Genomic DNA, 14,027 nt, shown 5'->3' with positions numbered 1-14,027 from the left:
AGATCAACACTGCCGTAATTATCTGTCGTTAGTTAGCTTAGCATAAAGATTGAAGTGGGGCCAAAGTAATGCATAATTAAATAATAAAAACAAGCTTTTTAAATCTGTAGTAACTTCAATAGGGTCAACTAGACAGATAAAGATAGACAGCTAGGCTGTATCACCAAAGGTTAGCTGGTGGGTTAACCATGCTTGAGCTAAAACTAAATTTACTTGTTGTTTTTATTAATATGTTTTATTTATTGTTGTTTTTTGTTGCCTATCTGTTATCTGTTAATTTAAAAAAAGTACTTTTGATTAACTAACATAATAATAATTTAGTTTTTTTCAGTCATGACGGAGCTAAAAAGCCCAGCTAATGCTACTCCCCTATCAGAGTAGCAGTAACAACCATCTCAGCTTTTGGCGAGTGGAAATCATGTAATTTGATGCATGATACCATAAAATCACATATTCTCATAACTGATTAAAATGTAATGTGTAAGTTACAGTAAATATTCAACATAAAGTGTATCTGACTACGGACGCCCTCAAAGGCCATACATACATACATTTTATTCCACCCGTTTTCCCGTGATAACGAGATAATTAATTCGAGAAAACAACACGATAGTCTAGTGTATTAAATCAAGTGCGCCGGTATTACAGAATGTATGGCAAATGCATGTAGTCCATGATACGGAGCGAGCAAACCTATTACCACTGTAAAATCCCTTTGATCCGTAATTTCTGACAAAGGTTGATACACTTGATCTCAGGACTGGAGTGAGGATTAGCCAAAGTGTATCAACCTTTGTCAGAAATTATGGATCAAACTGATTTTATAGTAGAGTAAATATTGTACATAATGCCCTTTTCAATACAAAATAATGAACTTTGAGGCTGAATTGCTCAAAAATGATACAGTAAATATGCTTTATACTGAGTGAGTGAACAGTCAGGACTTGATTTAATACACTAGACTATAATTTTGTTTTCTCGAGATCTCGAATTAATTATCCCGTTATCACGGGAAAACGGGTGGAATAAAATGTATGTATGTATGGCCTTTCTAGGGCTTCCGTATCTGACAATGTAGTTAAGATTAACAAAATAAACAGAAGAGCTTAAACAAGACATCTTGTTGGTAGATGACACATTTCCCACTTCTGTCTATTTACGGATTTACGTATTATGTAGGTTCAATTGCAATGATGTTTTGGGGTAAAATAATCAGCATTAAAAGGCCATTAAAGGTAACAAAATCAAATCTATTCGTTAAATACTACTGGCTTTAATGTCGGCTTTATATTTAGCATCGTTATCGATCTTCTCATTGAACTCTTTGCAAGAAAACAAAGTGTATTTCCCAAAACGTCAATCTATTATGTACACAAAGCGTTTTTTTAACCACTATATAATATATAACAGCATTTTCACCCTTCTTAAATATTCTGGTTAACACACAAATGTTTTCCAGTTTTAACATCACGCCCTCTTACATTTTTCCAGTGATTGCTGTGAATTCAAATACAGGCTAAAGGTTGCAGGGGTTCCCGGGTTGCAGATACCATTCGAGGAAGGAATAAATAAATACTGACATTTGGGGAGCGGTTAAATATTAACATTCAGAGCCTTTTTCAGGCTACTCCCTGTGGGTTGTTTTTTTTTTTTTTTAAGTCCCACATAATGATGACTTTCAGTCCCAGTTGGTCTCCTCCAGTGTGCATACTGTGATGTATAATGTCAGCGCAGGCACAGGGCAGTGTTCAAAGTAATATCAGGGGATGAAACCCGGAAAAGGTTCACTCAGAGTTTTTGTAGTTGGTGAACAGGTTGTAGAGGACTCTGAGGGTGGACTTCAGGTTCAGGTTGACAACATCTGGAACACAAAAGTCAAACGACAGAGTTCATTACAGTTTTGGGAAGTTTCAGGAAGAAAATATGGATCTTTGACACGAGATAAAACTAATGTCATAAGAGAAAAAAACATATACTTGGAGCACTTGAGCACAAAATAACTTGGCTGTGCTTACCATAAAAAACATATTTACAATACAAAGGAGCTTATTCTATGATTGCTGTTGGACTACTTTCTTTCAAATGGTTATTATTTTATTTTGGAAATGAAACGGGGCTTAAAATAGATCCCAGGAGTTTGCAGATGATTATCATATGATGTATTACTTCATACCAGGAGAGATCCAGAGGCTTAAAAGTACTTTCTGTTCTCTTTGTCAGTAACATGGGGTACTATATGTTCTTATTTGCTTGTTGCAATTTCTCATCCCAACTAGGTCTTTGTGAAGTGATTAAAGCCAGACACCATTTTGTTACAGCAGCGCCATATTGCATCACCATTTAAAATAGGGTTTTTTAAAGCTCCTTATCATCTGCTTCCCAGTGTTAGTCTTGGGTGAGACCGCTGATATCATTACCAGCTTCAGGCAAACCATATACGGATCAGAACACATGTACTGTAGTAGGAGTGCAGTTTTTGAACATAATAGCTATGATGTCCCATTACTGCAAACAGTGTGAGAAGTGATTGCAAGTCGTTTTTTGGCTTAGTCAGGAAAATGTTTGGAGAAGGGGAATGCATTTGCATTAATATAGACATTTTGAAAGCAACTCAGATGCACAATTATGCAGTAAAATGCTTAGTTATCACCTCTAAGGACTATGCACAGTGCAAGTGTAACTTAATAGACATATATAGACGTTAAATAGTAGTTTGATTTGGGTCAAAGGAAAGAATAAAAACAATGAGCAGAGGCAAAACTTTATACCGTGCATTAAGTAGTATCGTGACTAAAGGATAAAGATATACAAGTACACCACAGGATGTGATGTAAAATATCTCATAGGTATTCTTATTTTTATACAAATATATACATGTTTAAAATCTTAGATGAGCTCAATGATTAATTCTATTTACACAACCAACAAAACAAATGTAATATATTGTTCTCTCAGTAGCATATTCTATGAATTAAAGTGACCAACCAGTGCGTGATATTAATTTGAATGCATCAACTGCTTACAGTTTAAGTACACGATCAGTCAACTGCATTAGATTAGATCACAGTCTGAAAGCTACTTCTAATTTTCTGTAATAGCATTTCTGTCTCTACAGGGCGTATAAAAGGGGACAGTGGGTAGAGAAAAATGCACGTCTCTGTGGAAAACAAAGAACGCTAATTAATTATCATAATAATAACAACCACTCTAAAGCAGTTAGGCATAATTTGATTATTTAATTAAAAGCTCTTATGTTTTCTTAAATAAAAACAGGCTGTTTTTTGGGTTTTTTTTTTTCAAACTAGACAAAGTGTACAGTAGATCAAGGCTGGATGAGCTCAGCAGCATCCATCCAGTATTAGAGTTTAAGGGTGAGGCAAGGTTTCCATCTACTGGACAACCTTTAATATGACGGCTGCTGGACTGGACTGCTAACAGAAGCAGAAGAAGGGGTCACTGATCAAATGTTGTAAATGTTGTTTGCTATGAGCCACTGTAGAAAGTTCATGCCTAAATGTTTAACTGAACAACTCGTGCAAGGATTAGTGTTATCACAGCCAGATTATTATTCAGAGCTTTTGGTCCAACACAACAGAAGGCAATTTGGCTCACTGCATAATGCTTCACTGCCCATAACAAACTGGAGTAAGTACAATGAATTATCATTTGGCTTTGTTAAAGTGTAAAAACTTAGCATTACTCTTTAGTCTGCTATATTAAAACTATCAGAAGAACTAAACCCCAGAGATACTTAAACTTATCTTTTAATTATTCTACCCGGCAGTCATCAGAGCGTCGCTTTCTGTTGCCTCCGTGCAGAGAACAGTTCATTATCGAGCAATGGTTGCGTTCATTGTCGCGTCTTTGTGAATGCAGAAGCTACCGCAACATGTTTTAAGAATAAGTTGACATCTCTTTTTCATTTATTTATTTTTCACTCTTTTTAAAGATGCAATATGGACATAGAGAGTTATCCATCTTCCATACTTTTACTTGTGATCTAGTGGATGAGTAGCAAAATGATTTTTTTTAAATTACATACTAAATTAAATGATCACGGAGCTGTCATATGTATTAGAGACAGACTCTGTTGGTAGTTCTCTCGTCTTGTGGTTGTGTTATGTAGTGTTACTACAGAAACTACTGTTATAATAAAGTAGCTAATGGGGATCTAAAATAAACTTAAACATCACCCATTCAACACCTTTTTATACGGTCAGTGCAAGAGACTTATAATATCTTTCTAGCCTACAGAAAATCTCCAGGTTTTATTATCTGGTATTGGACTTGTGTAATATTTAATAAAATACCTTCTGGCCTGGCTTTGGGTTTCTTTAAGCCTCCATCCTGCATCAGCTCAAAGGCAAACTGCACATTGTGGACCTTCTGTTCGAAGTTCTCAGGGGTAAGGAAGAAGTTGTACAGAGGGACAAAGTAGTCCTCTAGCAGTCCCATCAGTAGTACCAGATACACGCCATCAGCAAACTGCACACAAACACACACACATAGATAGAAATATATATACACAAACTATATCAAGATTTACAGCACATCCAACATTAAAAACTAACACTAATGATGATTTCAATCATCACTTCTTACCTGAGATTCCAGCTCAGTGACTTCCAGGTTCAGCTTGTTCAGGTGTTTGTTCACGAAGGTGATGAGAGACTGATGACAGGATCGACGAATGATGAGTCATTTTTACAGTGCAATAAAAGAAGCAAAACAGATTTCAAGTGATTACACTGTCTTTCATCACGCAAAGAAAAGATCTTTAATACCGTTTTCACGACATTCAGCTTGTCAGGTGCATGATCCAGCAAAGTGTCGAATGCATCTCTCTCTGTGGTGAAAAATAAATAAATAAAAGGTTAAAAATGCATTATACAAAATGTTGAACTATTCAAGCAGCACAGATAAAGAAACAATAAGAGTAAAGAGACTTTTCTACAATACTGTGACATGATATGTGGCTGCGACTCACCAAATCTTCCCATCATCATCCTGGAAAAACAAAAAACAAACAAACAAAGACAGTTTTCAGTTTTCCATTTTCTATGCAGGATTCTATATATGACACTTTATATATCACTACATCAGAAGAGGACAGTTGGTGGATAAAACCAGCTCTTACTCTGTGGTGCTCGTCAGCTCCTTGGTCACAAGAGCAGTCTGCAGGATGCCCTCTCGCTTCTGCTCAGGCAAAATAAAATGCTTCAGTTACTACACGAGTTAATAACTGTCGATGCACAGTCTAAAAAAACTATACTACGTGTCCCTGATTCTTAACCTTAGTGAAGGTTTTAAGTTAAAGTAAATCTTAAATAAAACTATACATCTCTATGCAAACGTCGCTTGATGAGGCACATTACCTTTACTATCACCACCTGTACAGAAACATGTTCAGGCAGTCTGATGGGAGCCTGGAAGTGCATAGCGAGAGCCACCAGCAGGTAAACAATAGCCACCAGGTTCTTTGAATGGATAGCTGGAACAGTAAATCATAACACGACTGTCAGCTGCAAACTGACACAATTTTCTAAAGATGAAATGTAACAGTGCTTTTTCCAGAGACGAGCATCGATTCATTTAATCTTTATATTTGTAGAGTTCCTTAAAATTCGTTGGAGTGCAAGCAAAGTCACTGAGGTCGATGTAAAACTCACAGTCCACACTCCACTCAATGGTCCAGCCGTGAGGCCTCAGCAGTTCATTGACGGCCTCCAAAACCGTCTGAAGCTTCTGTTTTTGTCCGATTTCTGACTGGGTCACCTCGGCCACGTTCAGCTTCCTGCCCGACAGCTTTTCTGTGAGCAACAGCAAAGATGAGATACAAGATATCAGCTCAGACTTCCCATACACAGAAGAGAATCATGCATAATTATACACAGTATCATGCAGCGGTATTTTGTATACTGGAGCAGACAAGTATGTGCTTTAAATCTTAACCAAACTAAATCCTCTGATTTAGGATGCTTGCCTCAAGTGTGTGGGTTTAAAATTGGGTCACTTTGTGGGAAAAAAAAGGCTTCATTTACATAAAAGACAAAAGTTACAAAAGTGCTGCAAAGCAAAAAAAGTGCATGACAAAATGTTTTTTCTGCCTGTCAGTGTCAGTGTGGGTTTTTGTTTGTTGAAAAACATGATGCTTTAAAAAAAAAAAAAGTGCAAATGTGGCGTCTGCATGCAACAAAAATGAAAGACTTCTCTGCTCTGAGCAATAATAAGAAAGAGAGGTTTTAAGGAGCTTGTCTGGCATGCGTGGGTTCAAATATTTCACAAAAAAAGAAACCAGCGACACTGATAAAAAAAGAAAATCTAAAACGAGCGCCGATGTAATAAAAAAGACTGAGATTACACGAGGTGCAAAAGTGAGTGCGAAAACTGAAAAATCACTAACCGCGACTCCTCTGCAACATATGCAACCAAGTCTCAGTTCTATTTTGTATTAGCTTGGCTTTTTCTATATGCATATGCAAGTTCTTGATGTTTTATTCTTGTAAATGTGCGGCGAGCTGATGAGACATTTTCGTCAGGCTGCGGTAATTATCTGCCGTTTTCACAGATGACTGAGAGGCAAAGGGAAAGGCGAAGATAAAGACGCGAGGAGCTGAAGAGGGAGGTTAAGCCTGTGTGTTTTCCCCTTTGATTACACAAAAAACACAAAAGAAGAAGAAAAATAATGTACAACATGTAAAAGAACACAAGAAAAATGGACCTGAAGAAAGACTTAAATGCGTGGTACATAACCACTAAGAACTAAATCCCATTAATAACCGCTGCGACTGCAGTGACACTGCATTCTAGTCTAAAGTAGACGCTTTTAAACATTAGTAGTTGTTGCCTAGGTGAAATCTGCAAATGTCACGCCTCAGCCTGCTGTGACAAATAACAGACACAAGGGGGAAGCCACTAACAGGGCAAAAAACAAACTCAGCAGCAGCCTGGTGGATCCATATTTATCACAGGGGGCGCTGGGGAAAAACAATAATGTATAATAGGAATTTTGACGTGGTATTAAATGAGGTGAGTATTTATGGTCCCAAGGGTTTGTTTGATTTTGCAGCTTTTGATGAAAAATCGAAAGAGATATCTCATGATTTGTGTTTACTCATTGTCAAAATGTGTTTTAGTGCTACTTGATGTGATATTCACTACTAATACCTCAAATGAAGCTTTATCTAATGCACAGCCGGTACAAAAATGCAACATTTTCTCTCTGTCAAGCATTAAACTGACGACATGGAGCAAAAACATCTTCATGCTAGAGCCGCAGGCTGTGAATAAAATTGTGCCGCTGCTCTAATAAAGAAATGTTTCATATTTTGAGTTTGGTGTGAAACAGAAGTCCATGATTGACACTTGTGATAACAGACCACAGGGATTCATGCTGGTTTAGTTGAAGTCGAAGTTATGGACAAAGATGTCAGAGATGTCATCTCACCAAATAACTTCTGGAGCACTTGTCCATCATAACAATCCTCCTCCAGGTCTTTGACTATGATCCTGTCTTCCTCCAACTCACTATTGATCCAGTCAATCAGGACCTGCACATCACATCAGGATACGATCATGCAATCAAACTTTTCTCCTTCTATGAACTGTTGTCTGATTGTGCTGAGGACACATGATGTTTGTGTGACTACCTTCAGAAGATCTTTAAATTTAAGATTTTCCCGCGATGTCGGGTCCAACATGATCCTCTCAGCATTTTCCTCTGATGAAGAGAACGTGAGAGACATACATATTTTTTTTATCTCACATAGATACAGCCACAAACACAGACACATTAATGTTCCTATCACTTTCACATCAACAGTGATTCACACGGTGACTGAAGACAAAGGCGTTTCTACTCCACCCACTTTCATTTCCTGCTACTCCACTGTCAAAGTCCCCATAAGTCAACATGTGGCAACATATTCATATGTGACCTCGGTAACCTTTGACAGTGAGCTGCCACAGACAATACATTTTAGGAAGTTGATAATATGTAAATTCTACACTGAGGGGTTGTAATGGGTGTAACAGTGGCTGCACATCACGACTCACTGGTTTCATCCCACAGTTAAAATAAAGATTGATAAAAACGAATTTTATCTTTGGAATATTTAGGTTTAATAATTCCTAAAGCAGACAAATTTCAACTTTGGACTGTTTCAACATACTGTGAGTTCTTACTACAGCTGATTGTTGAGGTTTTTGTACAGGTAGCCACAACATATACAGTATAAGCCCTGTCAGTCAACCTTTAGTTTATAACTCGTCAAGAGCACTTATTTATATAATTCATCTAGAACAAGTCACATCTATGATGTTTCACGACTGTCGATATAGTGCATCTGAAAGGTTATGCATGTTTATGAGTGTAGTTTTATGAATGCTTTGGATGTTGTATTCATAGATGTTAGCAAACTTTCTTTTAGTGTCGATTCTGGCGACCTCTGTGGACAAAATCGGTATCATCATCATCATCAGGCGTCATTTCATCTATTTCAAAAAGAATCCGACTGATCTGACCCCGATGGCAGGCATTAAGAATATTAATAACATTTTTCTCACTGATTGTTGTGTTTGTTTATGTAGGTCATATTAAGGCATCTGCTTCAAATTACGACCATTTCATTACAAGTTAGAAACTCCTTGTAGTACATTGAAAGAAAAGTTATTATAGTGTCATCTTACACAATATATATTAATACAGACTTATCAATGGGTAAGCAGGATTTTACTGTTGCAGGAGCCCGAGGTGGAGCTACTTTGAAGTGCCGCATGTATAGTTAGAAGGCTGGGACCCTCTGGTAGATTGCAGGGGTTAGGATGTGATTCATTGCATAAGAAATAAGGTTTTGCTACAGAACTAGTTTAATTTGGGGGATTTTTCATGAAACTGTGATCTTTTCTAAGTAATTTTACCTCTCTGGGCAGCTTGAAGGGGAAATATCTGTCTGGTATTACTATTAACAACTCATAGACATCTAAAATGTGAGAAACCACAACCAAATCTTTAAATATATATTACAGTTCATAAGCTACTGACTGAAGCTGTCTAATAAATGTAGTGGAGTAAAAGTCACAGAAAATGGAAACGCTAAATTAAAGTAGTAAAGTATCATACTTGAGTAATTTTCATTCCATTCCTTTACATCGCGTGTGTTTATGTGTGTATATACCCATAAGTGTGTCCTCTGGATGGATGTCCGTCCCCGAGGGAAGCATGGGAGCGTTGATAGCATTCTTGCCCTCCTCCTGGAGATCGCTTACTAGTGAGACAACAACACACACACAAAAAGAAAAAAACATAAAATCAGGCTCAACAAACTCAAATCGAAAGAAAAACCTGAAAGGATGATATGAAACAAAACGTTTTTAGGAAGCGACATTTACTGTATTTCTATACTTTAGCTCTTCTATGCTGAAGCAGGCAAAGACTGTGTGACAGAAATAAAAGAAGACAATACAAAGAAAGCATGTCAGTGTCACTGGTAACAGTATTAGTGCACATCATCATCACAAATTCCCCTTGTGGGGAAAGGTGTCAATTTGTTTTTGTTTTTTTGTGCAGGACCTGTTGCTCCTCTGCATTTAACCACCACTTTCTCTATTTACCATCAGTCACAGTCAGACACAAACTTTTTTTTCCCACAATCTTAAAAGGGAAACTGTCGGTTAACAAGTCTTGGCGAGTACTACTACTTTTGTGACTTCAGCGTGCGCTGCTTGAAGTGTCACAAATTATGTAATTTGAATTATGTGTCAAATACAAGTAAGAATAAACATCTGAGGGTGTGGAGTTGAAGATTGTTATTGTTATTACTATTATAATAAGATGACAAAATTAGCCTGCTGCTCATTTCTGTTTGAGGCTAGCAGCTCAAGGCTGCACTGGAGTTGAATTTCGGATGTTTTATCCATTTCTATCCTCATTTATTGTAACTATCATCATTATGTCCTCTGTTTAATTATATGCATGATCAGTTTATTAACATTATTATTATTATAATGAATCATTTTGCTTTGTCACATTTTTATCAGGACGACTCAAAAACTATGAATTATTGGCAACCATGTTATTTCCTGTAACCGCTTATCCTTATCAGGGTAACAGGCTCTGGAACCTGTCCCAGCTGGCTTTGGGGCGATTCATTCATGTTAAAAACTAAATTAGAATAATTTGACTCCACATCATGCAGTAGACTAAATGTATTTTATAGGTATAGTACAGTATTTATAGCTAAGTATATTCCACATATTCACTCTTTAGAAAATATTCGGCACTGGTGGTTGTTGTTGTCAAGCTTTGAGATACAGAAACTTCAGAAAGCTCTTATGATAAATGTTTAACTGGAGGCCTGAGCTGTCACTTCCTAATTTTTTCTGCAGAAGTTCTTTCCTTTCCATTACAGATTGTGTTATTGGGCAGCAGTGTCCACCAACGCCTTATTTCAAACTCAAACACTTTAAAGTGTGTATCCTGGGACTTCAAAGTGTGTTTAATTGAATTATTTGAACATAGTACAGTTAGAGTGAGAATTTTGTCTAAAACTGGGAACATTAAGTTGATTAAAAGGTGACGGGACACACAAACACCAACACACACTTTGGAGTCACGCTTCGGGTAAAATCAATTTCTGCTGAGATGCTTTCGCTTCTAACTGGAGAGACACTCCAGGGATTGAAAAGCTTTCTTCTCATAATGGACACAATTGCTTTTATCATTCTGCATTTCAATTTGTAGGACCAGCAACAGGCTGGACCACAATCAATTGTCTCAAATCAAGTCATTTCATTGACTTTTCTATTTATAAAATGAGCAAGGAGAACCAAGGCGAAGACAGAAACAGAACAAAATTGCACTAAAAGGATGTAAGGTCATTTTTATGATCCAAAATATGACGAAAGAAACGGCGTGTTCGCGGTATAATCTGGACAAAATCTAAACTTCAAAGCATGTACGAAGAGAGGATATACAGAATTACCCCAGGAGGAGGGGTCCCCACAGGTTTCCTGTCTGATTCAGCTTTCTCATAAGAGCTGAGTCCTGAATCTCCCAACGGATCAGCAGTTTGCTTTGTAATTACAGAGCAAGCTTGCTGCATTTCATCATAATTGTGCTGCTTCCTCCACCCACCGAACTCCCCCCACCCCTCCTTTGCCAATCTCACTGCATTACTGCTTCTCTGAACTATTGGACAGAGCTCTGGCACTTCACACAGTCAGTAAAACGTGGGAGAAAATCTTCAAATCACACGATGTAATTCATTTACCACAGCAGATTTATGCAGAACGACAAAAAATTCTTTCACTCCCCTCGACTCACAGAGACACACAGCCGATCCAATAATGTCACGGACACGTTTCAACAGTGACTAGCTGTACTTACTCCTTGATGACCTCTTACAGCAGCCAACACAACCCATTACTGGATATTAACCTGCACAAAAGGTAACCAGTCTCGGTTCCCTGTTTCCACTTCCAAGTTCCTCACAGCCAAACGTTATTACAATTACCTTGTTTCTTCCTCTTGGTCCCACACAGCAACCCCGCCATGTCCCTGCTATAAAACCTCTGGATACCCCACCGATGGCAACGAAGAGGGAAGGTAGAAAATGTAAGTGTGTGCAAGGAGTGTGTGTGTGTGTGTGTGTGAGTGTGTTTGTGAATCTCAGGCTGTTGGGCTGAGCAGTGGCTGGAGGGGGGGGGGGCGTCATCACGTGTTTATTTCTGTCACAACCCTCCACCCCATCTCTGCGGTCCAGTTACAGGAGACACTGAGGAGTGTGTGCATGTGTGTGTGTGTGTGTGTGTGTGTTTTGCATGGACAGGAAGGAGACACCACACTGGACATAAATGCACCAAAGCAACCTCTCAAACTCTGGACGCAGGACAGGCTTCACTGACCTATCACAGGTATGGTATGGACTGGATATCCTTTCATTTATTATCCATATCAGAGCATGCAGCATGGTGAGAAAAAAAGTATTTTCACACATAAACAATGCCAATTTCTTGATTTTGTTCTCGTTCAAATGAGCTGCAGTCTAGTATAATTTCATAACAATGTAGGAAAATAGACTTATTTCAGTGCATGAACTCAGCGGAGCCTTTAATATGTTTTGCTGCAGCGGAGAATCAATCAGGCAGCGGCTGTTAACAGAATTATACTAATTGAATGCAAACCAAAGCCTGGAGTCAACAACATTTATCTTACGCCGGCTTCGTTGCACAAATCTGTGTAAAAAAAAATCTCCTGATATTATAAACCAGTATGTAAAAGGACAAAATGATTTGGCTGGACAAACAGCAGCGACATATGTTCAGATTCCTTCTTGCTTTGGAGACACAAACGGTTTGAATATAATCGGTCCGCATCGTAAACAACAGCGTAAAGCTGATTGAAATCGACCCCGTAGTTTGGTTCCACTGTTCCCTGAGGGGGCAGAAGGGGCGGGTGGTGGAGGGGTGGGGGGTTTGGGAAGATATAAATAATGCAGCAGTATGGAAGAAGACTGACTGGACCTTAAATATAGCTTCGGTTATTTACACCAACACTGGCACCAGTGAGTAACAGTAGCCAGGAGATGATGGCGTCACTTAGTGTGATCCACAGGGGGCTTTTTAGAGGATATTAACCATGACCACTGAAACTCTTTAACTTATTACACCTAATGTTTGCTCACTACTGCATGTTTCCTTCCTTATCCACTTAGACTGTAATGCTGTTTCTACTGCTGCTGCTGCTTCCCTCTACCGGGGACATAAAACATGTGCTGTGTGATAATCTGTGGCTCTTCCTGAGATCTTCCCTTCATCATTTCTTCCTGTTAAAGTTTGTGTGTGTATGTGTGTTTTCTTATGAAGGGTCGAGAGAGTCGAAATGTTGTGAACTCTTTAAAGACAAATTATATACATACAGATATTGATGTTTGAGTTTAAAGAAGATCAGATCTGCCAATAGTTTTTTTAAAGATATTTTTTGGGCTTTTTTCAAGCTTTTTATTTTTGACAGAGATAGCTGAAGTGTGACAGGAATGCAGCAAGGGGCCGCAGGACCCTGGGCCGCTGCTCAGCCTTCGTACATGGGGCGGATGCTCTACCAACTGAGCTGATCAACACCCTCCAATAGTTTATCTAAGTGTTAAATTTAGTTTTTAATACTGTGATATGAGATATGCCGAGTATGACATTTTACACTTGAACTGGAGATCTGAAGTAGAATAAATTTGTGTAATGGCATGGATGTTAAGACATTCTGTATGACAAATATATCTTTGCTGCAACTTCCTGCTACAATATTGGTCAACATATGGCCACAACCCATATTAATAAGCTAATATTAGTCATTATATCGACACTATATATAAATGAAATTGACTCTACTTGGCAGTCCATAGGACGGTTACGGTATTATTGCTCGAACAGCAAATAAACTGACTTATTTGGAGTAACTGTACTCTCAAAATATCTCTTGTAATAGCTACTAATAATACCACAACTAATCTGTCAATACAACTGACCAGTGATTTGGATGTTTTTAATATTTGTACAGTATTTATTGAAGAGTGACCGAGCTAAATTTTTAAATCACTATTTCGTATGAGCCAAAGACACAAAGCAACAGTATGAACATGGATATTGTATTTAGTGATGTTAGTTTAAGCTGCATCTTTCTGGACGTATGCGTAATAATACATAATGCATAATTTCTCTCGATCACTTTTTTGATAGTTGCTGTGACGATGCAAATATAAATGAGGTGAAATGAATACAAATCAATATATAGGAATAATAAAACTACAATAAAAAAGAGACTTACTATTTTCAGCATCCATCCTAAAACGTCTCTTATATTGTCATATAATATTGTTATGTTATATTTTGCCTTTTCAAAGTGTAAATACTCTTCGCCCCTCCGGGGTGATAACAGTGAGGATGTGACACTTGTCCTCTCAGGCCTTATAAAGGAGGTGGAGGAGGAATGTTTGTGTTGCTTTCACTAACTATCACTACTACAGCAGTGCACG

General features: G+C 38.0%; 1 protein-coding gene across 3 annotated transcripts in view; it reads right to left on the bottom strand.

Moving 5' to 3' along the window:
- Window positions 1-1,202: 1,202 nt before the first annotated feature.
- Window positions 1,203-14,027, bottom strand: part of parvb (parvin, beta) — a 21,870-nt gene continuing 9,045 nt past the window's right edge. Inside the window, exons 1-12 of one of the 3 annotated variants that reach the window (XM_019275942.2) lie at window positions 13,820-13,926; window positions 9,177-9,266; window positions 7,650-7,720; window positions 7,448-7,550; window positions 5,670-5,810; window positions 5,376-5,491; window positions 5,138-5,196; window positions 4,988-5,007; window positions 4,785-4,846; window positions 4,603-4,671; window positions 4,311-4,485; window positions 1,203-1,861 (exon numbers count right to left, since the gene is read on the bottom strand). In XM_019275942.2, the coding sequence (XP_019131487.1) occupies window positions 1,785-1,861; window positions 4,311-4,485; window positions 4,603-4,671; window positions 4,785-4,846; window positions 4,988-5,007; window positions 5,138-5,196; window positions 5,376-5,491; window positions 5,670-5,810; window positions 7,448-7,550; window positions 7,650-7,720; window positions 9,177-9,266; window positions 13,820-13,835 (999 nt within the window). In that variant the 5' untranslated portion in view covers window positions 13,836-13,926 and the 3' untranslated portion in view covers window positions 1,203-1,784. Of the gene's footprint in view, window positions 1,862-4,310; window positions 4,486-4,602; window positions 4,672-4,784; window positions 4,847-4,987; window positions 5,008-5,137; window positions 5,197-5,375; window positions 5,492-5,669; window positions 5,811-7,447; window positions 7,551-7,649; window positions 7,721-9,176; window positions 9,267-11,513; window positions 11,667-13,819; window positions 13,927-14,027 lie in introns of those variants that run through there. The other 2 variants (XM_010752225.3, XM_010752223.3) reach the window with 2 other exon arrangements.

The sequence above is a fragment of the Larimichthys crocea genome, chromosome XXI (assembly GCF_000972845.2).
Source record: "Larimichthys crocea isolate SSNF chromosome XXI, L_crocea_2.0, whole genome shotgun sequence".
Classification (NCBI taxonomy): Eukaryota; Metazoa; Chordata; class Actinopteri; family Sciaenidae; genus Larimichthys; species Larimichthys crocea.
This window is presented reverse-complemented; position numbering and strand designations above follow the sequence as displayed.